This window comes from Rhinoderma darwinii, chromosome 5 (genome assembly GCF_050947455.1).
Source record: "Rhinoderma darwinii isolate aRhiDar2 chromosome 5, aRhiDar2.hap1, whole genome shotgun sequence".
NCBI lineage: Eukaryota > Metazoa > Chordata > Amphibia > Anura > Rhinodermatidae > Rhinoderma > Rhinoderma darwinii.
The window spans coordinates 186,165,279-186,193,207 of NC_134691.1; the positions used below are offsets into that span (position 1 = coordinate 186,165,279).

At 40.1% G+C, this 27,929-nt stretch overlaps 2 protein-coding genes across 9 annotated transcripts in view; one reads left to right on the forward strand and one right to left on the reverse strand.

Moving 5' to 3' along the window:
• CTNNAL1 (catenin alpha like 1) overlaps nucleotides 1–11,502 on the forward strand; it is a 223,378-nt gene extending 211,876 nt beyond the window's left edge. Inside the window, exons 17-20 of one of the 3 annotated variants that reach the window (XM_075826781.1) lie at nucleotides 554–610; nucleotides 4,160–4,279; nucleotides 5,940–6,023; nucleotides 7,235–7,319. In XM_075826781.1, coding sequence (XP_075682896.1) covers nucleotides 554–610; nucleotides 4,160–4,279; nucleotides 5,940–6,023; nucleotides 7,235–7,255 — 282 coding nt within the window. In that variant the 3' untranslated portion in view covers nucleotides 7,256–7,319. Of the gene's footprint in view, nucleotides 1–553; nucleotides 611–4,159; nucleotides 4,280–5,939; nucleotides 6,024–7,234; nucleotides 7,320–10,530 lie in introns of those variants that run through there. The other 2 variants (XM_075826779.1, XM_075826780.1) reach the window with 2 other exon arrangements.
• ABITRAM (actin binding transcription modulator) overlaps nucleotides 1–27,929 on the reverse strand; it is a 159,078-nt gene that overhangs the window by 112,748 nt on the left and 18,401 nt on the right. For 5 of the 6 annotated variants that reach the window (XM_075826784.1, XM_075826785.1, XM_075826783.1 and 2 more), the window contains 5 exons: nucleotides 24,247–24,298; nucleotides 21,519–21,648; nucleotides 19,020–19,096; nucleotides 18,667–18,736; nucleotides 14,160–17,303 (listed from right to left, as the gene is read on the reverse strand). In XM_075826784.1, the coding sequence (XP_075682899.1) occupies nucleotides 17,172–17,303; nucleotides 18,667–18,736; nucleotides 19,020–19,096; nucleotides 21,519–21,648; nucleotides 24,247–24,298 (461 nt within the window). In that variant the 3' untranslated portion in view covers nucleotides 14,160–17,171. Of the gene's footprint in view, nucleotides 1–14,159; nucleotides 17,304–18,666; nucleotides 18,737–19,019; nucleotides 19,097–21,518; nucleotides 21,649–24,246; nucleotides 24,299–27,929 lie in introns of those variants that run through there. The other variant, XM_075826788.1, reaches the window with a different exon arrangement.

The following is a 27,929-nucleotide window of genomic DNA, read 5'->3' on the forward strand; positions in this document are numbered from 1 at the left end:
GAAGTAACAATTCTGGAGCAACATTTCTTCGAACTCTGTGTTGTCGTTCCTCTGTTATTCCTCCGGGAAATGTATGAATTACTTTTACGATTCATCTTTTCAATAGTGTGTGTCCCTACACTCTGACAGTCACATCATTGATTGGACAGACACGCCACATTGACTAGGAGAATGGTAACACCAAGTTGTCACTGTATTCCTACATTTCCAGACGAAATGACAAATGAATGACTTTATGCAGATGCTTTAGAATTGGTATTAATCTCAGTATGAACTCCAGCCTAGCTAGTGAAAAATATCTTTCCTTGGTTTGAGATTAGTAAAAAAAAAAAAGCCTGCTCCCCCCCCCCCCCCCCCTCTTATCAATAGGCTGTGTTTGGTGTGGATGCTCAGTTCTATTTAATACAAGATGAATAAAAGTGGAGCTAGAAACAAAAATAAAAAAGCAGCCACTTTTCTCTAATCTCATAGAACCTCATACTGTTGCAGTTTGTGAATGTGCAGATTACAAAATCTGAAAGTATTAATGTTCTTCTTTTCCCTGCTCTTTTAGGTTTTTGCTGCATCTGGTTTAAAGCTTTCATCAATTCTCCACATCTTTTCTAATCAGGTAATTAAATGCTATGAAAGCGTGCGTATCATTTCTACAAGCATCTAAAGCAGGGGTCTCAAGCACGCAGGCCACGGGCTGCATGCGGCCCCTGGGGCTGTCATCTGCGGCCCGCGGGACACAGAGCCTCTAGTACAGGCTCTGCTCCGGGACTCTGTGGAATTCCCTGACATCGCTGTCATAGGGACAGCGATGTTTGGGGCTTCCCCAGTGCCGGAGTCCTGTGCAGAGCACTAGTATAGGCTCTGCTCCGGGACTCTGTGGAATCCCCTGACATCGCTGTCCACATATGGACAGCGATTGAACAAACTTATTTAGAACAAAAAAGCCAAAATGCCACTGAAATATTGAAAAAGTACAAAATAGTTTATTGGGACATACAACACAAAAATTACAATTGTTAAAATATAAGGAGATCTAAAAGGGGAACAATGTGGGGTATAATCCCGGTGAATTAGGGTATCCCACAATGATGAACTACCATGGCATGGTGTACATGACGAAAAAACATATTTGTGTCACCAGAATCTCATGATGTAAAGAGCATATATACAACGGTCAATCAGAATACAGTGAGTATAATTGAATCCAGGTACATTTAGTACATCATGTTTAAATAGGCTATATAGCTCAGAGAAGTGCCCAGGGTCATAGGGTTGAAGACCCTATACTGCCCAGGTGAAAATGAGTATAAAAAGAACGTCATAAAAAATACAACCAGCCAGAGGGAGAGAGAAGATAGAGGTTTGAAAATGCACGTAGATCCACAGGGGATCCACTGATTTTGTAACTAGTTTGTGTAGTGGGCTTACCCATTGGGATAGGAGTATGTGTTCCCACACTGCAGCCTGCAGTGATAGTGCCCCGACGCGCGTTTCGCCAAACTGGCTTCCTCAGGGGATAATGCTTAACCATTATCCCCTTATTGTTACGCATTATCCCCTGAGGAAGCCAGTTTGGCGAAACGCGCGTCGGGGCGCTATCACTGCAGGCTGCAGTGTGGGAACACATACTCCTATCCCAATGGGTAAGCCCACTACACAAACTAGTTACAAAATCAGTGGATCCCCTGTGGATCTACGTGCATTTTCAAACCTCTATCTTCTCTCTCCCTCTGGCTGGTTGTATTTTTTATGACGTTCTTTTTATACTCATTTTCACCTGGGCAGTATAGGGTCTTCAACCCTATGACCCTGGGCACTTCTCTGAGCTATATAGCCTATTTATACATGATGTACTAAATGTACCTGGATTCAATTATACTCACTGTATTCTGATTGACCGTTGTATATATGCTCTTTACATCATGAGATTCTGGTGACACAAATATGTTTTTTCGTCATGTACACCAATGCCATGGTAGTTCATCATTGTGGGATACCCTAATTCACCGGGATTATACCCCACATTGTTCCCCTTTTAGATCTCCTTATATTTTAACAATTGTAATTTTTGTGTTGTATGTCCCAATAAACTATTTTGTACTTTTTCAATATTTCAGTGGCATTTTGGCTTTTTTGTTCTAAATAAGTTTGTTCAAGTATCTGTGAAGCTTGCCTATTTATACATAGTGGAGGTGCTCTAAATACCCTATAGGCACCTAACCCGTTATTTAACCGGTCGAGTCTTTGTATTTAAAATATGGACAGCGATGTCTGGGGTTTCCCCACAGCTGGAGTCCCAATGATGTCAGGAGCACAGCTGGAGTCCCAGCTAGTGCCTACCAGCACTCTGCCTGGGACTCCAGCTCTGGGGTTGCCCCTGACATCCATGTCCATATATGGACAGTGATGTCAGGAGCAAAGCTGGAATCCCAGGCAGAGTGCTAGAAGTGGCTCTGCTCCGGGACAGAGGGCACTGTGGCAGCATCTACAGAGGGCACTGTGGCATTATCTACAAGTGTGTGGCATTATCTACAGAGGACCCTATGGCACCATCTACAGAGGACTCTGTGGCACTATCTAAAAAGGGGCTGCCCAATCTTGACGTGTGTGTCTGCCAAACGCTGCCAACTGAGCCGCCGGACTGCATTTAGCGACACTTAAACTGGAAAACTGGATTGTTGAAATAAACACGTGGAGAATTCTCTAAAATTTTAAACCTAGCGGCATTATTATAGTAATAAAGTGTTCTAGTAGTTAAAATAACTAATTGATTAACAATAATTTTGTATTGTATCAAATTTGAAAGTAATGCGGCCCGTCAACTTCCCATTTTTTCCTATGAGGCCCACTTACCCAACCGAGTTTGAGAACCCTGATCTAGAGATACAGTTACCAAGACCGTTTGCTGCAGGCCTGTATTCCAGTCTGATGGAATGTACTGTGTGCTGTATTCACCAATACTGAACAACACAGGGTTGTACCTGTCACTTTGATCTATAAAGAGGACCTGTCATCCCTCCTGAAATCTCTACTTTGGTAAATACTCATTTTCTCCATGAAATAACAATTCTGATACATATTTCCTCAGATCTCTATGTTGTGCCGTTCCCTTGTTAGTCGTCCTAGAAATGTATTAATTGACAACGGAGTATTCTCAGTCCCCTTATTAAATGGGCGTGACCTACAGTCTCTGTCAGCAATGATTGGATATGGTCAGTCTGTGTGGGGGGACACCCCAAACTGATAACATCCAGTTGTAATTTTAATCATACATTTCTAGGAGGAATAACTTAGGAACAGCACAAAGTAGAGTTCTAAGAAAAGATCCTAAAATAGACATGCCTGGAGAGATGACAGGTCCTCTTTAACGACAAAAAAAAAAAGTAACTTCACACTGAAAGACCACACCACGTTTACCATCACAAATGAAAACGGTCATTGATGGGGAGCCTTCATGAATCTTTACATATTGGTGTAATTGCACCGACATTGTCAAGGCTCTATTGCCATGCTTCCTACATGGATACAAAGAAATTGAAATTTGACCAGACATTATTTTATTTTATTTTTTTTGCAATCCGGACAGTGTTTAGTAAAATATCTTATTATACTGTAATTATACGCTGCCTGCAAAAAACATTCACCCTGTACATTGCTCTCTCAACAAAAGCAGCGTTGCCACTGTCCCTAAGCAGACTGTTATGTTGCTGGTTTGTTCCTTGATGAGCCGGCATTATCCGTCTGGTGAGACGTGTCAGAGCTCTTGATCATTAGGGATACCACAAGGGAAAAATTGAGGCCAAGGTTCCTGTTTAGGGGTGCCCTTTGTCAGTGCGGCAACCCGATTTTAGCATCATTAGGATTACGTATGAGCGCTTTATTTCTCATCAAAATGTAACCTTTCATCTGATGTCCCGGTGGACGTTATAAAATGCAACAACTGCATCCTTCATATGTTTACATAATGCTTTTGGTGTGTATTCTTTTAACAATGGATCTAATAAATGTTACGCTTTAGGCACTTCGGATTGTTCAGTGAGGTGTAAATTCAATTATTTCTTCCTATTGCTATACCTGTGGGGCTTGAGCATCCCTGTACGACTTTACGTTCCTCTCCGCAATTTGTTTAATAGAAAATAATATTCTATATGCTGCATTCTCACAGCTTGAAGATGATGACAAACCTTTACTCTTGTTGGAGATTGAGAAGCTTGTTCCAATGTGTCAACAGCTTCAAATAACCTCAAGAACTCCTGTCCAGGGCAAAACTGCCACCTTCACCAAGGTACGTGACATATTCTGCATAACAATTTATTGCGCAACTAATTAAAGTTTTATCCCTGACTATTCTATACCCTGAGTTCTTTTCAAGGATTGTGGTCTCTCTTGGAGACTAGAGCTTTCATTTAACATGTGTTTCCTTAGGTGTTTACCAATTTTTTTAAATTCAGAAAACCTGGGGGACACACGGTACACCTGTGTTAGCCTCCTTTCCTGCGGATGTACATTTTGTATCTTGTGTGAGAATTGATTTGTTTCCTTGTATGGAGTGGACGTCTCATGTTCTTGGGTAAAGCAATGTTTAGAACATACGGAGTATTGAAGAGCAGATCAATGATCGTTGTGATAGTAATATTGAATATGTACGTGCTTAAAGGGAATGTTTCGCACTAAAAAAAAAATTCAGTTAAACAATTAGTATATATGTGATTGTTTTATTTATTTTTTATTTTTTCACAAGTCAGGAAATATTATAAATTAGATTTCTAATTTATAACATTTCCATGTGCTGGCCACTAGAGGGAGCAGTTCCCAAAATTGCAGCATGGTCACTGTGGTAAAGCAACCTCATTGATTTATGCTGCAAATTTCGGGTGGACACACTCTCATCTAGTGTCCTCAGAGAATCCCCCCTCCCTTATTCTGGCTAGTGCCAGGAGAAGGACTGGTTTGAAGGTCTCCAAACCTCCTACACTCTGTGCCACCATTTTCTGAGCAACTGCACAGTGTAGGATTAGATAAAGGGTTCAGCAGACCGTATCACACGAACATAATACACACATCACATAGACGAACATAATACACACATCACATAGATGAACATAATACACACATCACATACACTAACATAAATTACCTTCTCCTGCCGCCTCCACTGGTCTACGCTCCTTGGGCCTTCGCTTCGTTGAACATATGGCCGGAAGTCGTCATCTTACTGTCCGGCAGCGGCTTCCGGTCCACATGAAAATGGCGCCGGATTTCGCTCTACAAATGAGCTTCGTTTTGGTCTGTGTGGGAGCGGAGCATGCGCCGTTCCCACACAGACGGCGTATGCTTCTGTGAATGGAACAGCTCCCGTTCGCATTCTCTATGGGGTTGTATGTGCCGTATTCCATCTCTGTATGTGTCGTTAATCGACACATACAGAGATGGAAAATAAAATGGCAGCCCCCATAGAGAAGTAAAAGTAAGAACACCGTAAAAAGTTTGTCACAACACTAATAAATCTAATTTTTGTTTATATTTTATTAAAAGCAATATAATAATAATAAAATAAAAAAAATCATGACACCTTCCCTTTAAAGGGGTTTTTCAACTCAATTTCAACTACATTTTTCCAGTTCACAATATCTAAACACAATATTTAAACAGTTGGCTGCTGCGGTCACGTGACATTGCGCTGGATGACGCGTTAATGCACAGAGGTGAGATCACTGTAGACAACATTATGGCCACCCGTGCTGCTGTATGGCAGTGGTGATTCAGGATAACTATATCATCAAGTTATGTTTTTTGTTTTGTTTTTAACATAGTCCGTAAGAATGTACACTTTAAAAAAAAAAATTGTAATAGTCTACAAGTAAATTATTTTTTTCTTTTGAAGGAGTGATTGATATTTGACAAGAAATCAGTTTTTACAGCTGGATTTTATGTTTATCATGTAGGTTGACACGTCTATTCAGAAATCAAAGGCAATCATGATGATACTATCTCAAGTTCTTCCAATTTGCTGCAAGTTACTAAGGAAGGTGAGCATCTAAAACGGCAAAGTGTATTAAGAATGTTGTTTTTGCACACATAAAACGGTCTTTCTATCTCTTTATCTACCTCTCTTGCTAGATCTTGGAGACATGTATAGAAGGATATATAGAAATATGTATATAATCTGGTTATTTTTCCATTTGTATCTGCAGAAGGGGAAAGCAGTATAGGGATGAAGCAGTGTTAGTTTATGAGAGCTAGGAAAGGCAGCAGCATTCTGGATACACCACAGAACTCACATCCAGCATGTATTATTGGAAGGGACATCTAAAGACAAAGGCCTCAAACAAGGAACAGGTTGCAAATTGCATTTCAGGGTGTCTAAAAATGAATTAAGTCTGAAACCTCGTGCAATTTTTTTTTTTTAACTCAAGGCACCCATTACGACATAACTCTTCCTTGCCAAAAGTGTACATAACACTTGAGTACTCAGTGCAGGGGGAATTGATTAAGACTGGTGTTTCATACTTCAGTCTTGATTTAAAGTGCACTGGAGTAAGATGCACCTAATTTATTAAGAGGCGCATCTCTGGCAGTCCGTGCACCAGAAAGTCTACACCAGCTATGAGTAAATTAAATTATAGAAAATTTGCCTGGTTGTGGAAGGCCTTGCCACTACCTCTAAGGCCATCCACTTTTTAAGAGAGTCAAGATTGGCAAAAAAAAGTCGCACATTTAGACAGAAATTCCTTCCTATGTGTTCTGGATGATCTGAAAAAGTCCAGTTCCTCAATACCAGTAAATCATTAAAAAAAACGCCACAATGGGCAATCATAATTCTCATATATGTATATTCCCTTTGCCACTGTTGGTTCCGTTATCAGGAAGTTGAAGGCACCACCACTGAGACATTGCCAAAAAGCTGTCCCTTAAATCTGTGTGAAAAAGCCACTTGCATCATGGGTCCGTACTGTCTGGTTTTCGCATTATTGGTAGAATAGCAGAATCTGATGAGGAGTTCTAGTGAAAAATGGGTTGTCATGAATCCTTTAAAAACAGAATCCCTGACACTAGTGTGAACAGAGCCCAAGACATGTGAGAAGCTGCAGTGATTAGAGTAGTAAATCAGATGGAGCTAATGAGGTCTGAAACTGAGACTGGAGTCACCCTGGTATTATCTGTACAACTCGGCAGTGAACCATGTGAAAGCATGTCTGGACTTTACCACAGACGCACGATCTTAGTTTTTCCTCATCAGAAAGCCTTTCCTAGACTGTAACTGGGTCTCTTTCATGGTGGCAGTGAACCATTCAGGAACAAGTAGGTAAATATCAAGTGTAGAAGTGTTCAAATGATGCCCACGTGACTTTGCTATATGATTGGCAATATTTTATGTACGTTGCTGTGAGACTATTGCTTCTGTATGGGCACCACTATGGGCCGGTTATAGGCAGCTGCATAGTAACTAGTTGGGACAGACTTTTTTTCATTGATCGATGGTATAAATTTCTAGTCATAGGCATGCAGTGAGACACAATGCTGTCCTGAGTGGTGGTCATGATGCCTTTAACTTTGGTATGGCTTAACCCCTTAATGACCGCTGTATGTTTTTATGGCGGATGTTCAGGGGACGACGTCTGATTCGCTGCCTTTCTACTGCGGCACTCCAGAAGATGATTGCAACGATTGCTGTACAATCCTGCTAACGTGAATCAATAAATTTAATGCAACCCAAAATAGTACCAATAAAAACTTCAAACCTTCCTGCAAAAAACAAGAGCTCATACGTCTGTTGACGGAAAAATAAAAAAAGTTTATGGATCTCGGAATGCAACGACACAAAAATGCTTTTTTTTCTGGAAAACATGTTTTTAATGTGCAAAAGTACTAAAACATAAACTAAAAACTATGCTTATCACCCGGTTTGTACCGACCCGTAGAATAATGTTAACTTTTACCACTTGATAACAGCAGAAAAAAAAATCAAGTCGATTTGCTGTTCTTTTTCGTTTTTTTTCATCTCCCCAAAACAAAATGAGTAAAAGCTGATCAGCAAATTATATGTACTCCAAAACGGTGCAAAAAATACAATTCATCCCACAAAAAACATCTTGAGATGTGACGATAAAAAAAACTAAAAATATTGCTTGGTCCTTAAAATGTAGCTAAACGTTCGACAAACTTCTGACATGTCATAGAGACATGTCAGAAGTTTGGATTGGTGGGGGTCCGAGCACGGAGACCCCCACCAATCGCTAGAACGAAGCAGCTGAAGATCTCGTGTTAGCGCTCAGCCGCTTAGTTTCTGTTCGGCTTTTTCCGGAAAGCCGATGTATCGGTGTACGGGCTCATAGACTTTGTATTGAGTCCGTACACCGATACATTTATTTCCGGAAATAGCCAAACAGAAACTAAGCGGCTGAGCGCTCACACGAGATCTTCAGCTGCTTCGTTCTAGAGATTGGTGGGGGTCTCCGTACTCGGATCCCCACCAATACAAACTTCTGACATGTCACTATGGCATGTCAGAAGTTTGTCAAACGTTTAGCTACACTTTAAGGCCTAAAACAATAAAGGTATTGAGGGGTACAGGTAAAATGAAACTGCTGTACAGTTACTTCAGCAGGGGTGTTGTACAAGGCAGACATTGCAATAAAACAAGACTGAAGCTGGGGCAATAGCTCAAAGTGAGGAGCAAAGTCACTGATATTAATTTCAAGGCACTTAATATCTTGTACAAGTCAAATCCTGAATTACAATTGAAAAGGTGCAGGTAATTTAAAAATTGTAGAGCAGAAACATCCCAAATAAGTTGAACAACCTGGAAAAAATATGCTTTGAAGAATGCTCAAAAATACCGCCATACAAAGTGCCCTACCACATGTTCTACTATATCTTAGCCTCATACTCTCGGTAAAGCAATCAATTCCTCTGCAAATTCTACTGACAGCCGCCACTAGGGAGAGATTTCTGCCAATTAATTTATATTGCTTAGATTTACTTCAATAGGTGTGAAATATGCAGTATATGCAGTGAGCGTCGTAGTCTAAGATATAGACAGATATTACTTACATTTGATTCGTTGTAGTTTTCCAATATGTCAAAAACAAATTACAAACATTAGGTTGGCAGCCCTGCTCCTCCCCGCACCTCCTCTGGTTCTCTCCTTTAGGAGGAGGCAATACTTTGTAAAACGGTAGATGCCGTTAATTTACTTTCCCGTGTTTTAACAGCTCTCAGGGTCACATGACTGGAGCTGGGCAAGGGGAGGGAATTACTGCATATTGAGCATTTAGACTGCTCCTTTTACAGAAGTCAGTGTGCAGGAGAGAAGAAGAAAAAAAGGTAAACTAGGGGATTGTTAGAAATGATAAAAATTTGAATGTAGAAGCTGTGACGCTAATCCAAAATGGATTATGTTCAGATCAGTGGAAATGCACTTTTAGACTGATTTTAAAGGCTATGTACAGCTTTAAAATATATATATTTTTTAAATAAGTGTGATTGGTTCAGCAACTTTCAAAATACTTTTTATGAAAAATTATTTTATGAGGTATAGCCGTTTTGTATTCTGTATACAGAGCAGTTGTATCGTGCGCTAAGACCGGAATCCGTCAGGTCCGCAGGACTGACAGGTTCAGTAAAACCAGGTCCTGCGTGTCGATCCACCTGTAATTGATCACATCTAAGTTATGAACTTAGATGTGATCGATAGCAGCTCGATCCTGCGTGTCAGACACGTGCAAGACCCTCTGCCACTGATTCAGTCACTCCCGCAGACCTGACAGATACAGGTTTCAGCACTAGATACAGCTGTTCAGTATACAGAGCAGCTGTATTTCAAAAAGTAACAATGAGGTTATGTTCACACGCTAGCTGTCATTTACGGCTGAAATGACAGCCTGTTTTCAGAAGAAAACAGCTGCGTCGTTTCAGCCGTAAATGCTCCTCCTCGTATTATGCGAGGCGTCTGTGACGCTCGTATATCTTGAGCTGCTCTTCATTGAGTTCAATGAAGAACGGCTCAAATTACGTGGCAAAGAAGTGCCCTGCACTTCTTTACCGAGGCAGTCAATTTACGCTTCGTCGTTTGACAGCTGTCAAACGACGACGCGTAAATGACAGGTCGTCTGCACAATACGTCGGCAAACCCATTCAAATGAATGGGCAGATGTTTGCCGACGTATTGTAGCCCTGTTTTCAGACGTAAAACGAGGCATAATACGCCTCGTTTACGCCTGAAAATAGGTCGTGTGAACCCAGCCTTATTTGTAATAACGTTTTTTGAAGGTTGCACTAATCACACTGATAGAGGTTTTTATTTACATTTTTTTTCCCAAAGGTGTACATAGCCTTTAAAAAAACACATTGAGAAAAGCTCTTGAATTCCAGTGCTTTACAGATAGTTTGCCAATATCATTTCACTTTCCTTACAAATTCCTAACAGTTGGTCAGGGATCTAAATATGTTTACAAGTCACTGTTACATACTTCTGGATACACCTGTGTGGTTTTTTTTTTTTTCTTTAAATTAAGGATTATCTCTACTTTGCAGTGTAAAGCGGGTAATGGCTGCTATCGACCTCCAGGGTCCTGGAGAGAAAACCAGATGCAGAATGTTTCAAATGAAGATGGTCTAGAAGGAAAAGCAGTAGAAGCCTTCGGAGTAAAGTCTTTGGAACACCATGTAGCTAACCTGACGTTTTTAGAGAGTAAATAGCGATGTAGATTCTCAGGAGAATTGAGAGGACGTCCACGATTAAGCTCCACATGATGTTTATTTCTGTTTTGCTTCACATCTTACTGGTACCATTGTACTTTCTACACATTTGCTATGTCCGGTTGAAGAAGTCTTTACTAAATGTGAATGTTTGCATTTTCTTCCTCTCACCAATCGCACTGTTTAATGGTTATCAAAAGCTCTGTTGTGAATATCTTAATGGAAACCTAAACCCAAAGATGCTGCTATGGTTTGTATACGTGTATTATGCAGAAATCCTGATTTGGACTTGCTGTGTTACAATTTTGCTGTCGACATTGTATCATCCTGGCTGGTTTGCTTTTTTTCAGTTGTATTGTGTTTACCTGTATCAGGGCAATGTTTTGTGGTCTGAAGCACTGATCAGCTACTGTCTTCATGACTGATGTTCACAACCAAGAATAAACAGCACACTGTATCCACATGTACAACCTGCACCTCTGTCCCCACAGGTTGATCTGTAAATTTGCTGCTGAACTCTTTAAATTTATTGGAGATTTTCTCAAAAAACTATTTTCTGAGCTAGTTTGGCTACACATTATGTTCTTGGATTTGCAGATGGTCCTGTAGTTGGCTGCTGGAGATGGCAACTAGGTGGAACATGCTGAAGGTTCCTTGGGTCTGTTGTCACTGACTTATAAAGCTCACCCTTACTTTTAAATCCTAGGATTTGAAATGCATGTTAAAGAAGATATCTTTTCTCAGAATGTATACCATATTTAAGTTTCATGAAAATGTAGTTTTTTTACATTAACATTTACAATGTAAGATTCTATTTTTAAAATAAAATTCTAATGAATCTTTGTGTGTCCGTGTTGACTTCATATGTATAAAGCACGTGGCAAAATGTCACTCTGAAACTGGATGACTGCTAGGATATATTCACACGTGCAGGAGAGGAGACCCTTTAAGAAATATATAAAGGAAGACTTTAACCCCTTAATGACCAGCTTATTTTAGACCTTAATGACCAAGCTATTTTTTACGTTTTTCCATCGTCTCATTCCAAGAGCTATAACTTTTTTATTTTTGCGTCGACATAGCTGTTTAAGGTCGTGTTTTTTTGCGGGACAAGTTGTACTTTTTAATAGCACCATTTTGAGGTACATATTATTTATTGATTAACTTTTATTAACTTTTTTTGGGGGGGAAATAGAAAAAAATTTGAAATTTCACCACTCTTTTGCGTCCTAAATCTACTGCGCTTACCGTGTGGTATAAATAACACTAAGTTTATTCAGCGGGTTGTTACGATTGCAACGATACCAAAGTTGTATAGTTTTTGTATGTTTTACTACTTTTACACAGTAAAAACGCTTTTTAAAAAAAAATTTGTTCTTGCGTCTCCATATTTGAAGAGCCGTAACGTTTTTTATTTTTTCGCCGATGCAGTTGTATGAGGGCTTTTTTTTTGCAGGAAGACTTGTAGTTTTTATTGGTATAATTTTGGAGTAGATGCGACTTTTTGATCACTTTTTAATCAAATTTTTTTGGATTCACCAAAAAAAAACTACGGAAAAATTGCTGTTTGATTTATTTTTTTACGGCGTTCACCGTGCGGGTTAAGTAATGTAATAGCTTTATAGTCGGGGTCGTTACGGACGCGGCGATACCAAATATGTGTAACTTTTTAACTTTATTTTGGTTTTTTAATAGTAAAGCAGTTTGTAAGGGGAAAAAGTGGGTTTTCATTTTTTTTTCACATTTTAACTTTATTAAACTTTTTTTTCACTTTTTTTCTAGTCCCACTAGGGGACTTCACTATGCGATCCTCCGATCGCTATTATAATACACTGCAATACTTTTGTATTGCAGTGTATTATGCCTGTCCGTTTAAAACGGACAGGCATCTGCTAGGTCATGCCTCCAGCATGATCTAGCAGGCATTCGCTCCAGGCAGACCTGGGGGCCTTTATTAGGCCCCCGGCTGCTATGGGAGACACAGACACTCGGCGATCTTATCGCCGGGTGTCAGTGGGATGAGATGAAACTCCCTCCCTCCTTTCAAAACCACTCAGATGCGGTGCTCGCTATTGAGCACTGCATCTGAGGGGTTAAACGGGTGAGATCGATGCTAATATCGATCTCACCCGGCAGAGCAGGGACACTCCTAGCCCTCAGCTGCCTCTGGCAGCTGAGAGCAGGAAGATTTGACAGCTCCCTGCTCTGTTTACTTATTCCGATGCCGCAACGTAAAAAGTCTATGGCATCGGAATAAGGCCCGTTAGTGACCGACGTAAAAAGACTATGGGCCGGTCACTAACGGGTTAAAGACATGCAAAATCTGCATTGTGTGAAGAAGACCTTAGGGTGCTATACAGTTCCAAGTATTTGTAATTCACACTAGTGTTTTTTATATTATTGCAATGTTAAATTATTGGGAAGGACTTGTTTTACACAGTATCATTGAGCCACATATTTCTTGCCAAAAATGAAAATGGATCCCAACAAAAGACACAACCACTTCCTCTTGAGGGATCCATTTCCATTTTTTAGCAAGAAAAAAAAGATACGAACACATATTGCAAACATGCCCATGTCCGCCTGCCATACACTGCTTTAGACTTCCTACACAGATTCTTTTGTGGTATTTTTCTTTTGGATTGTTAAAAACCATGAGTTTCATGCATTTTTCCCAAATTATTTTGGGGGGCATTTTTTGTAGTCACATTTTTGACGCGTGTTTTTTTTTTTTCAGGCATATAGAGAAGCCTATGGGAGAACGCTTGTAAAAAAAACGCAAGACAAAAGAGAAAACAATACACTTTGAAATCCATTTCATAATTGCCTATTGACTGACTTAGGGCACGGCCAGACGTGGCGGAATTGCTCTGGAATTCCGCTGCGGACATTATCTCCAATGGTTTCTACACCTTTTTAGTTAGGTTCGTGCACACGTTGCGGAAAACTCCGCTGTGGACCATAGGCTGTGGTGCGGAATTTGGTGTCCGCAGCATACACTGGCTGTCGCGGACTTATTGCGGAATTTCTCCATTGACTTCAATGGCGATTCAAAATTCTGCAATGAAATCCGCAGATGTTATGTGTGTTGCGTTGTGTATTGGTTTTACACACAGGATATTTCTTCATTCTGGCTGGACCTATGTATTTCTAGGTCTATAGCCAGACTGAGATGAAATGTTTTAAAAGACCACAGGAAGTACTCTTCACCTGAATACGCAATGGCGAATCCGCATCAATTTACTGCACATTTTAGGCAAAGCCGATTATGTGCGGCATTGATGCGGACAGTGCCTGCAGAAATACCACGTCTGGCCATGCCCTTAGGCTGAGTTCACACGTCGCGGATTTTACACTTTGCAATGCAAAAGGGTGAGATCTGCGTAAAATCTGCGACAAATCCGCAATGTGTGAACTCAGCCTTAAACATACAGTAGTGTTTAAAAAAATAAATAATAAAGTGCAAAATTATTATAACTTTTATTTGCCTATATGCAATTGCACTAAAAATACTTTAAATTTCAAATCAAAACAATAACGTTTATCCAGTTTGTGTTACTCCTTTACAGAAAGTAAAGAAAAAGGAATATTAGGCTGTTCAGAAAATAGCAGTGCCAGCATTTTTCTTTGAAGGGTAACTAAACGTTCATGTCACATTGTCAGAAGTTTGGACTGGCGGTGGGTCCGAGCACTGAGACCCCCACGAATTGCTAAAACGAAGTGGCAAAAGTGCTTGTGTGAGAGCTAAGTCAATTTGTTTCTGTTCGGCTTTTTCCGGAAAGTCAATGTAGTGGTGTACGGGCTCAGACTTTTTTATTGAGCCCGTACACCACTAAAACTATTTCCGGAAAAAAACAGACCACAAATGAAGCAGCTCAGCGCTTCTGACACTTCGTTTTAGCGATTGGTGGGGGTCTCTGTGCTCGGAACCCCACCAATCAAAACTTCTGACATGTCAGAAGTTTGAACGTTTAGTTACGCTTTAAAAACGAAAACATTTAAAGAGTTTGTCCACTACTGGACAACTGATTACCTAACCGCGAGATAGTTCATCAGTATGTCATCGGTGCGGGTCGGACACACACAGACCCCGCAGTTAAGCTGCTCCGGCTGCCTCTAGGCATAGGATGGCCAACAATGCTATGTATGGAGCCGGAAGCAGTTTGCTCCATACATAGCGGCCGTGCTGCGGAACTGCAGCTCCCCTCCTACTCACTTGAATAGGTGCAGTACTGCAGCTCGGCCGATATTCAGCGGCCAGAGCCAACTGCTTCGGGCATGTACGTCCAGTGCCCGGAGGCAGCCGGAGCCGCTTAACGGTCTGGGTGTCTGATCCGCACCAATGATATACTGATGACCTATCCGTTAGATATGTCATCAATTGTTCAGTAGTGGACAACACCTTTTAATGAACAAATTGAAATGTTTGATTTCACTGAACTAATATTTAGTGGCATAACCATTGTTTCTGAGAACTGCTTGACATCTGTGTTGCATGGAGTCGACCAACTTCTGGCACCTCTGAGGGTATGTTCACACGATGAGAGGCATTTACGTGTGAAAAGACAGACTGTTTACAGCTGCCTCGTTTCACACGTAAATGCTCCTCCTCGCATTTTGCGAGCTGTCTTAGATGCTCGTAAATCTTGAGCTGTGCTTCGAGTTCAATGAAGAACAGCTCAAATTACGTGGCAAAGAAGTGTCCTGCACTTCTTTGCCAAGGCAGTCCATTTACGCGTCGTCGTTTGACAGCTGTCAAACGACGACGCGTAAATTACAGGTAGTCTGCACAATACGTCGGCAAACCCATTCAAATGAATGGGCAGATGTTTGCGACGTATTGTAGCCCTATTTTCAGGCGTAAAACGAGGCATAATACGCCTCGTTTACGCCTGAAAATAGGTCGTGTGAATCCAGCCTGAACAGGTATTCCAGTCCAGGAAGATTGGACGACATTCCACGGTTCTTCTGCATTTTTGGGTTTTGCCTCAAACCGCATTTTTTATGTCACCCCACAAGTTGTCTATGGGATTGAGGTGAGGGGATTGGGCTGGCCACTTCATTACCTCAATCCTGTTTGTAACCAAGATGTTGTTCACTTAGTGGTGTTTTGGGTCATAGTCGTGTTGAAACACTCATTTCAAGGGTATTTCCTTTTCAGCGTAGGGCAACATGATCTCAAGTATTTTGATATATTCCAACCGATCCATGATCCCGTGTATGCGATAAATAGGCCCAACACCATGGTATGAGAAACATCCCCATAGCGTGATTTTTGCAGCACCGTGCTATACGGTCTTCACAGTGTACTGTGGCCTGAATTGAGGGCTTAGGGGTCGTCTGACAAAGTGCGCGGCTACTAGACCCAAAAAGAACAATTTTGCTTTCACCTGTCCACAAAATGTTGCGCTATTTCTCTTTGGGCCAGTCAATGTGATCCTTGGCAAATTTTAACCTATTCAGGACATGTCTTTTCAACGACTGGCCTGTGCAGGGAGTTTTTGCTGGCAACTTGGCTTCACGTAATCGTCTTCTGGTTGTAGCAGTACTGACCGGTAACTTCAGATCTTCTCTGATCTTTCTGGAGGTGATCATTGGCTGAGCCTTTGCCATTTTGGTTATTCTTAGATCCATTCATACATTAATTCCCGGCTTCCTTCCGCGTCTTTCAGGTTTTGTTTGCCACTTCAAGGCATTTGAGATCATTTTAGCTGAGCAGCCTATAATTTGCTGCACTTCTTTATATGTTTTCCCCTCTCTAATTAACTTTTTAATCCTGGTACGTTTTTCATCAGAACAATGTCTGGAACGACCCATTTTCCCCAATATTTCAGAAGGAAATGCACTATAACCAACGCGTGCAACATTTGCCACCCTACTACCATAAATAAGAGCCAAAGTTGACACCTGTTCCATAGAATGAATGACTTCACCAATTTAACACCCCACTGCTATTAATAATTCAATTCCTCAGTATGTCCTAGTTTTTGGCTCTGGGGTTTTTCTACTACACTTACAAGTAAATTATTTGTGGTGTAGAAATATCACTTCTACCAAAAACATTGATTTATCAGGTTAAAGCTGTTGGACTTCTATTACTACCTTATGTCCAATATAAGCATTTCTATTTTTCAACAAAAACGATTTATTAGAGCCACTTTCAAGGACGTAACAGATATGAGCTGTAGAGGCTGTGCTGTTCTCTTCAACTGTATAACGTCTAATGTAATCAGTGTAGTAAAAAAAACAAATCACACTGCAGTAAGGAATGTGATTAATTGTAACCAAAGTATAAAAGGCATCACCAGAGACCAATGCTGCTAAATATGATTAACAGTCAATAGTGCAGATTGTGAATCTCCAAGTCCTAAGCCCCACTTTTGTAATAGAAACACCAGCAGCTATGACTTATACATAGTGGTCCTTTTATGTAGAGGTAGGTATATAAAGGCCGCATAAACTTGTGAGAAATCCAGCTATAAATCTGAGGCAGATGTCCGCTTCAACAGAACTTCTCCATATTGCTTTTGGGAAAGAAGTCCCTCTGTCACAGTTTTGCTCTCTTCAAATTTTGGCAGCACAACCGCAATGTAACCTTCAGTTAATGGCTGAATTAGATAAAAGAAAAAAAATGGGCAGAAATAATCCGTCAACTAAAGACAAGCATCTCTTATGTTCAGGGTTCCCATCACAGGGCCCAGTCAGTATAACGCAGGTATACATACTAACAGCACCAGTGACCGGGTTCTGACGGAGAGACCATACCCCCAGCCGTGTTAAACAGACACCTTTGACTGAGAAGCACAGAGAAATGCTGTGCTGTTGTGATTAGGCAACAGTGTCAGAGCGAAGACATAACGCCCCCTTGCCATTTAGTTAGAACCACCCCATTGGCAGTTTAAGGGCTTATTTACATATTGGGCGCCAAATAGAACGGCACCGATATGTAAATAACAGAGGAATATAGGAAAAACATGTAAAGGGAGTGTTTGGGAAGCCCTGCCCATTACATGCTGCACATGTATGGGCAGGTGAAAGGTTCTCTTTAAAGGGAAGGTTTCATGAATTTTATTTTTTATCATATTGCTTTTAAAGTATTTAAATTTCTTTTTATTTAATTGTGTTCACATGTTTTACTTTTTAATGTTTTCTGACTTCTCTATGGGGGCTGTCTTTTTTTTTTAAATCTCTGTATGTGTCGATTAACGACACATACAGAGATGGACTACGGCACATACATCCCCATAGAGAATGCAAACGGGAGCCGTTCCATTCTCAGTTGCGTGCGCCGCCTATGTGGGAACGGCGCATGCGCCGCTCCCACACAGACCAAAACGTAGCTCGTTCGCAGAGCGAAATCTGGCACCATTTTCATGTGGACCGGAAGCCGGACAGTAAGATGACTACTTCCAGACGCAGCTTCCGGCCATATGTTCAACTAAGCGAAGGCGCAGGGAAGAGGAGCGTAGAAAAGCAGGCGGCGGCAGGAGCAGGTCATTTATGTTCGTGTTATACGGTCTGCTGAGTCCTATATCTAATCCTCCTACACTGTGCAGTCGCTCAGAAAATGGTAGCACATAGTGTTGGAAGTTTGAACACATTCAAACCCTTCCTTCTCCTGGCACTAGCCAGAAGAAAGGAGGGGGGATTGTGTGAGGACACTAGAGGAGAGTGTGAATTTTGGGAACTGCTCCCTCTAGTGGCCATCACGTGGAAATGTTATAAGTTAGAATCTAATTTATAATATTTCCTGACTTGTGAAAAAATTAAAACAATGTGTAATCACTTAAATACTAATTGTTTAACTGAAATAAAAATCTAAAAAATTTCTAGCGACATTCCCTTTAAGCTTAGGTTGAAGTATGTGTCTGTCCTTTCCCTAGAAAATTGTTGTGTGCAGATTATAAGATTCCTGCAAACTCTCTTTTACAGTATGCGAGAGGTCAGTGTTCTCAGAAACGCTCTAGTTACCTTTTCTTTCAGCAGTTCAGGATTGTGAAGGATATTTTCATTTACTTCTAGTAATCGGCCCCTAATACAACTAGGAGAACAAAACAAAGTAAAACAGAGACAGGAAACAATAGACGTAGAACGCGTAAAACACACAAAATTCTTATATCGCACTAATACACAAAAATTTTACTTATAGAAAATATCCTGCCACTCATGTACTTCTAAACATTTTGTAGGGATCAGTTTCCATGTCAATTACTTATTCACTGCCCACTGTTCTTCAAATGAAAGTAAGCTGCTAATAATGAATCTTCTGATCCAACATATTAAATATTTCTTAAGTGGTTTACTGTAATGGAAAAAATGTACACCTGTAAATGGTATATTCATCGCCGTCACAGCAGGTTATTCTACACAAAGGCGCAAACTCTGTTAAGAACTGAGCCCCCTGGACAAAAAAAAAAAAAAAAAAAATTGCATTAAAAAGCAGTGAATTCACGTTGTCATGTTTTTATAATGAATAATGCATCAATACAGCTCCAAACATCCCTTGCTTGAACTTGATAGACATATTTTTCAACCTGACTATGTAATACAATAATGTGACTCAATGGGGGGGAAGTTATCAACCTGTCTACACCAGAAAAGTCGCAATAGGGCCCAAAAAATCAATGTGTAAAAAAATACAGTACACATATGGTATCGCCGTGACCGTAATGACTCAAACAATAAAGTTAATATGTAACGTAAACCGCAAGGTGAACACTGTAAAAAATAAAATAAATAAAAACACGCAAAAAACAAATGGCGAAATTGCTAATTTTTTCCATTGCCCCCCAAAAAAAGTCCTAAAAGTTCATCACTAAGACCCATGTACCCCAAAACAGTACCAATCAAAACTATGTCTCGCCCCCCAAAAAAACACTACATTGACGGCAAAAGAAAAAAATTACGGCTCTTGGAAAGCGACGATGCAAAAACAAATAATTTTAGTTCAAAAGTGTTTTTATTGTGCAAAAGTCGTAAAACATAAAAAAAACCTCTACATATGTGGTATCGCCGTTATCGTACCGACCAATAGAATGAAGGTAACATGTTATTTACGCCGCTCAGAGAACAGCGTCAATTTAAAAACGCATAGAACAATGGCTGAATTTCAGGGTTTTTTTTTTCTATTCCCCCCCCAAAAAAAAGTTAATAAAAGTAAATCAAAAAATTATATGTACCCAAAATGGTGCCATTAAAAACACAACTTGTCCCACAAAAAACAATTCCTCATACAGCTATGTAGACGGAAAACTAAAAAAGTTATAGCTGTTTTAATGCGTCTATAGAAAAATGGGCAAAAAAAAATAATTGCTTGGTCATTAGGGCCTGAAATAGGCTGGTCACTAAGGGGTTAACCCCTTAATGACCGGGCCATTTTGCGCGTTAATGACCAAGGATTATTTTTTGTTTTTTCACGGTCGCATTCCAAGAGTCGTAACTTTTTTTTTATTCCGTGGAAATAGCCGTATAAGGGCTTGTTTTTTGCGGGACGAGTTGTATTTTGTATTTGCACCATTTTTGGATGCATATAATAGATCGATTAACTTATTAACTTTATTTTAGGAGAGAATTGAAAATAAGCAGCTATTCCAACATTGATTTTCACGTTATAAATTTACGCCGTTTACTATGCAGCATAAATAACGTTACCTTTATTCTATGGGTCGGCACGATTACGGGGATACCAAATATGTAAAGGTTTTATATGTTTTCCTACATTTGCGCAATAAAAAGCCTTTTTAGGAAAAAAAAAAAAATTACTAATTTTTGCATCGCCGCATTCAATGTGGCCGTATGTGGGCTTGTAATTTGCGGGCCAAAAATAATTAGTACTTTTCATTAGTACTATTTTGGGGTACATAGGACATAGAGTAACTTATATTAAAAAAAATTTATGGGGGGGAATGGGAGAAAGGAAAGAATTTTGCCTTTGTTTTTTTTGGGCGCCGTTCATCCGGTGGTTTAATTAATGTGTTAATTTTATTGTTCGAGTCGTTACAATCGCGGGGATACCATATATGTGTATGTGTTATTTGTTTTGACACTTACTAAATAAAACCACTTTTTGGGGGAAAAAAGTGGTTTTATTTTATTTTGACTGTAATATATATATATATATTTTTCATAAACTTTATTTAACTGCTTTTAAATTATTTTTTTTTAGTCCCACCAGGGGACTTCACATGTGATCTGAAGATCGCTTATATAATGCTTTGGTATACTAAGGCCTCATGCACACTTCAGTTTTTTCCTTCAGGGTGTTATCCGTTTTTGTCACGGTTGGCACCCTGGACCCATTCATTTCAATGGGCCCATGCACACTTCCGTTATTTTGACGGATACGTTGTTCCGTTCAAAGTAGAGCATGTCCTACTTTGGTCAGTGATTCCTTGACCGTGGGGCCCATAGAAGTCAATGGGTCCGTCAAAAAAATGGATGGCACATGGAAGGCTTCTGTGTGTGTTCTTGCGGGAGGGCGCACAGCACAAGCCGCCCTGACACTGTCCATAGCTGATTGGACAGTGTCAGAGCGAAGACATCACGCCCCCTTGCCATTTAGTTAGAAACGCCCCATAGACAGTTCAGTGGCTTATTTACATATCGGACGCCAAATATAACAGCACCGATATGTAAATAACGGAGGAAGATAGAAAAAAAATGAAAAGTGAGACAGGGTTTGTGCAGCAGTGCCTATTACACGCTGCACTCCGCTGCACATGTATGGGCAGGTGAAAGGTTCTGTAAGGTTTCTTTGGTTATAGAACCATTCATAATAACGAAGTGTTAATAATAAAAAAATAAAAAGTGCATGGTATACTCACTCTTTTGGACTTTCCAGATACTTTGTTCTGTAGTCTGCTGCAGTTGGCACTAATTTGGTAACTAATACTAGAAATATTTTTGCCACTTTGAAGAACTGGGTGGCACTCTGCCAGTGTAATGATGCAGATTCTAAAAGAGATGGAAGGTGAATAAAGATGATCAATACATTTTGGGGCAACATACCCAAAGAGTGAAAATACCCAGTATTCTATGACTAAATAGCTTTATTGTAATTGAATGTTAAAAGTTTGATATATCTAATTTTGGATAGACATTTTAGATCTAGATTTTTAGTTTGCATTTTCTTTGTTCACAACTTCACTAGTGGTTGTGGGTTAAAGGATAAACACATTTTCATTTCCCAATTATAGCCAAAAGTAAGTGTTTATATATACACTAAGGCTCTGTTCACATCTACGACACGGGCTTCGTTAGGAGCCTCCACCGCAGATTCCATTGTTTTTTCCGGAGAAAATAGCGCAGCAAGCGGAGCTATTTTGTCCGGCAAAGAAATGCACATGTGATGGAAACACATTAACGTCAATGGGTTCTGTTGGGCGACATTGGTTTCCGTCATGCAACAGATTCGGAAGCTAAAGTTTTTCGTTGTTCTGCTCCTATGACGGAGCAGAGAAGTGGAAACCCTTGACACATGTTAACAGAGAATATGCGTCAGGAGAGAAAATCTCTGACATTTTTTTTTTTTTTCAAACCACAGAATTTATTTACAATTCTCTACAAAATGTATGTTTAAGGCTACATTCACACAAACGTAGCCCACCTCGGACATGTTGGACGCATTGTCACGTATCCCCCACAGACTACAGTCTATGGAGGGATGCGTGACACGCAGGAAAATAGGACATGTCCTATTTTTCAACGGAGCAATCACATGCTCCGTTGAAACAATGGTCGTGTAAACGGCCCCATTGAAGTGCATGGGTCCATTTGACGGCCATTGTTTTAACGGCCATCATACTGACAAGATTCACGTTCGCGTGAATGAGCCCTAAGATGTATATAACATTTTACCTTTATAGGTAGTGCATTAGCTTAGTGATAATCAACAAGTTGGAGATTGTTCATGGAAACAGGCAGTTGTGCTGCAGTTACTGCGTTCTACTGTCACAATGTACATTAAATACTACTGATCTGGTGAGCTTAGCGTCGCTTTAGTCCAAACTTGTTGCAAGTCTGCCAAGACTTTATGGATTTTTTTTTTTTTTTTATGAAGTTAGGTACAGTTAAGCTTCTTACAGTTAGGCCAGATTCACACAAACTAGTGCAAACACGGGTTTGAAAAACTGCAGTTTTTCACGTCTGAATTAAACTTGTGCGGGTCCCGTTTTCACAGATCCCTCAGAATTGAGTCTATCGAGGGATCCGTGAAAACGGAAGAAAACAGGACATGTTCTATTTTTCAATGGACCCTTCGCACGGTCCATTGAAACAGCCGTGTGAACGACCCCATTGAAATACATGCGTCCGTGTTACGGTCATTGCTTTAACATGCCGTCACACGGCTGTATACTACGGTAGTCTGAATTCGACCTTAAACCACTTCTATTTAAGAGGTCATGCACAACTTCAAGAATAACATTTGCTTGAAAAAAAAATAGTTATACAAAAACGAGACGCTACTTATTTTCACATTTAAAAAAAAAAACAACATAATTTTACTTAAAGACTACTTTTCAGCTCTCCTGACATGTCTGTTCTATTTCCCCTGAAATTACACTTCTGGATCATAGAATACTATGCGGTGTTGTTCCGCGGTTAGGCCCCAAGCACACGACCGTAGTTTCATCCATAATTACGGATGAAATTGCGGACCCATTCATTTCTACGGGCCACGGACACCTTTCCGTTTATTTACGGATGGCTGTCCATGACATAGAAATGATCCACAAATTATAGAACATATCCTATTATTGTCCGTAGTTACGGCAGGGACTCCGCATAGAAGTCTATGGGCACTTCCGTAATTGCGGACAGCTACAGATGTGCATCCATAGCTGTCCGTAATTGTGGTTGCGTTGCCAGGGGATTAACCAGGATTCTTCCCGGTTTTCTTTTTGCGGATCAAAAAATACGACAAACTATGGATGCACTATGGACTGTATTTGCAGACAGCGCACCGTATATGCAGAGGAGTTGCAGATGACTATGGATCCGTATTTGCGGACAGTAGAGACCATTACAGTCGTGTGCACGAGGCCTTATTCACAGTATGATTGAAAAAAAAAAAAGACATGTCCATCAAGCTCAACCAAGAAGGGTGAAAGAAAAAAAGGAGAATAACAGTTTCCCAATGGGATACATTTTGAGCCATACATGAGCCAATCTGTCCTAAAAGAGAGAAATGTCCCTCCTGATCCCATGCAGCGATCAAACCGGGTCAACATACATATAAATGTTTAGAATTCTTCTAAGAGCGTTTATCTAAGGCTCTGTTCACATTACATTAGAACACTTGGCCCGGCTAATCACAAGGGTCCAAGTCCCCTGTTGCTTGTGAGGAGCCAAATCAGGAAGGGAGGGGAGAAGCTTGAACGGTCTCTTTCTTCGTTTGAGATGAAGCAAGCACGCTCTCCAGTTGTCGATCGGTGGGAGTACCAGCTGGCGGATGCCCACCAAACGGGAATTTATTGCACTTTCTATGAATATGCCATAAATACAATTTATTGAATAAGCTGTTAAAGGTTATTTTGAATCGGTTTGCTTTACCTGTTTGAATGCTGCAGTATGCAGAAGTCTTCATGAGACTTCCCCTTTATATCTGAAAAGAAAACATTATTTATGGTAAACCAGTAAACATGCACCTTAAATAGAGATATTTCATTTTTAGCAAAGAACTATTTTTTGTATAATGAAAAGTAATACAATTTCCCAATATAACTTTTGTATCAATTCCTAACATTTTTTAAGACCTCTGCTTGCAGTCTGTAATGGGTTTAGCTCAGGAGATTGCCGTATCCAGGGGTATATGGACTTTACCGGGAAAATCATTCCACAGTGAAGGGCATTTCGTTTAGGCAAAACTCAGATTCTGTGAATGTCACCATTACTCCTCCACAAAATCTGCATGTTTCACAAAGATTTTGCTGCCGATTTTACCCTTTGTATTGTATTGTAATAACTGGACTTTACTAATGGAGGCATACAGGCTCTGTGCCAGTGTGCATAAGACCTTACTGGGTTTTCTATAATACCCATCATAGGGAAAAACATTTACCTGACACACAGACTCCCTGGTTGCTTTAAAAATGATGCATTTTTCTCACTATTTAAGGAGGCTCTGTCACCACATTATAAGTGCCCTATCTCCTATATAAGGAGATGTAATGTAGGTGACAGTAATGATTTTTATTTAGAAAAACAATCTATTTTAAACCAAGTGTATACTGGATAGAAGTAAGAGGGAAAACCTCCAGCTCACCTTGGATGAAGACTTGCACAGATGAACCCGCACGGATCCTTGTGTCGGCACACGATGAGTTGAGTAGCACAAAGAAAAAGGGTTGGATCCAGCGTGGTTAGTAAATAAAATGGAAACTAGTTCCAATTTTAATAGGTCGAGTTAAAACAGGATCAAAAAAGGAAGAATGAAGTCCTGGAGTGTAGGGAGCCTACGCGTTTCAGACGCTTCCTGCGTCCTTAGTCATGGCTGAAACGCGTAGGCTCCCTACACCTACGATACCTCTCCCTACACTCCAGGACTTCATTCTTCCTTTTTTGATCCTGTTTTAACTCGACCTATTAAAATTGGAACTAGTTTCCATTTTATTTACTAACCACGCTGGATCCAACCCTTTTTCTTTGTGCTACTATTTTAAACCACTTTATGAGCGATTTTTAGCTTTATGCTAATGAGTTTCTTAATGTCCAAGTGGGCGTGTTTTTACTTTAGACCAAGTGGGCGTTGTACAGAGGAGTGTATGACGCTGACCAATCAGCATCATGCACTTCTCCCCATTCATTTACACTGCACTAGCGATAGTTATATCGCTAGTGCAGTCACTTACACAAACACTAACATTACTACAGTGTCCTGATAATGAATATACATGACCATCCAGCCTGGACATCATGTGTATTCAGAATCCTGACACTTCTGTAGCGTCTCTAAGATTTACAGCAATGCAAACGTAATCTTGCGAGATTACGATGTAACCTGTCATTTCAAACGAGATTATGTTTGCCTTGCAGGAATCTCACAGAAAAGATTCAGAAGTGTCAGGATTCTGAATAAACATCACGTCCAGGCTAATAGTGATGTATATTCATTATCAGGACACTGAAGTAATGTTAGTGTTTGTGTAAGTGACTGCACTAGCGATATAACTATATCGCTAGTGCAGTGTAAATGGATGGAGAGAAATGTAGGACGCTGATTGGTCAGCGTCATACACTCCTCTGTACAACGCCCACTTGGTCTAAAGTAAAAACACGCCCTCTTGGGCATTAAGAAATTCATTAGCATAAAGCTAAAAATCGCTCATAAAGTGGTTTAAAATAGATCGTTTTCCTAATAAAAAGCATTACTGTCACCTACATTACATCTCCTTATGTAGGAGACAGGGCACTTATAATGTGGTGACAGAGCCTCTTTAATAGCCACTCTGTTAGGCGCCATGCACACGCAGCTGCTTACAGCCGCCCGCATTTTCGGGCCGCGCTCCTATACAACGGCCCGTAAAACACAAAAAAAACTGACATGCTCCATAATTCCCAGCACAGTTCGAGGACACCCATCCATAGCGATACAGAAAGTTGTCCACGGGCAATAGAACTGAATGGGTCCGTAATTGTGGACCGTATTACGGTCCGCAATTACGGATAATTTTTATGGTCGTGTACATGGGGCTTTACACATTCATTCAATAAGAACTTTCATGGTTTACTCCTAGGAAAGAAAAATCTGTCTATCTTTTCATTGGAAACTGAAAGTACTTGCTTAAGACAATATTAAAAGGGTTTGTTTTTTTAACCCTACCATGTCATTCTTATGAAATAGGTTTTATTATTTATGCTTGCTTTGGTTTATAGAGTGATGTATTTCATTATATTGCCTTGGTTTATAGAGTGCTGTATTGCATTGGTTTGGTAAATGTCTTGCTATTTCAGCACAAGTATACTACAGAAACTATTTTTCACACTCAAAATTCACAGTGCAGTTAAAAACTATAGCTTTCAAGGCTGCTGTGATTTTTTTTATTTTGTTTTAAACCACAACATGCCCTTCATGGTTTGGCCATATGTTGTTGGTGTTTTCCCCTCTGACATCAGTTGAAAGAATAGTAGAAATAAAAGCTACATGTAAAAAACACAATTTTGTTTAGTGCCTTTGCCATAGACATTGTTCTATGAAACGGTTCCTTAAACTTTCTTTTGTAAAAACTGCTGCAAAACCTCAATAGAAAGGACCTACTACAAAATGACGTGTGTACTATATATCCAGCTTTACCCTGGAGCAGCTGGGCTTGCAATAAGAAACCAACAGAAAAATGAAATTATGCTGTTCATACTTCTAGTTTAATCTAAAGTAATTTGTATTGTGATGTGGAACCAAACTTAACCTCTCCCACTAAGATAATAAATAGAAGCAGCAGCTGCCCCCCAGGTCAGTTAGATTCACTTGGAAAGCGGTCACCATGTGAAACATCAAAGGAGGCTGAAAATCTATGCAAATCCATTTACAGCAAGTTTGCAATCCTGCATCAAGCAAAAAGGGCCAAATAGCGGAACAGATTTTTTGTGGATTTTCCGACCGTATGTGCAGACAGAAAATCTGCAGCGAAAGACTGTTGCAGGCAAGTGGATAAGTTAAAAAAAAATAAAAAATCTCACGCAAATGCTACTGAAAGTTTTCTGTGCCAAAATCAGAGCATGCTCACTGTTCTGGATGTCCATGGCAGATTTCAGCCTTATCAATGTAGGAGGCGGAAAATACGCAGCTAAACCTCCATGTGTTATGTGCTGCAGAAATGCAGTGAAAAAATCTACAAACAAGTTTGCTAGATGTGTGCCCTAATAAGTCAATGGTCGGCTCCTGATCTTTTCAAGTGACCTGGATCAGAAACCCCAAACACAGGAGGCAACACTTTATGGTACAGTCGTACACGGCATATTTGCCCTGTATTTCCGCAATGTAAAAATAAGCTGCAGAAAACTTCGCAATGTAAGCAGTGGGAGTTTGTGGCTTTTAAGGGTATGTTCACAGGTGGGGATTTTGCTGCGTTTGACACAAATTTTTGCCACTTATTTCTGTTTTTTTTTTTGTAAACACGACAGAAAAATATATTCCTGTCATTTTTACACAAGAACGCATCTTAAAAAAAAAAAAGCAGGAAAATGGGCAGCAGAAACCTATGCTTATGAATATATGTCATTTTTATTGGCACTATTTA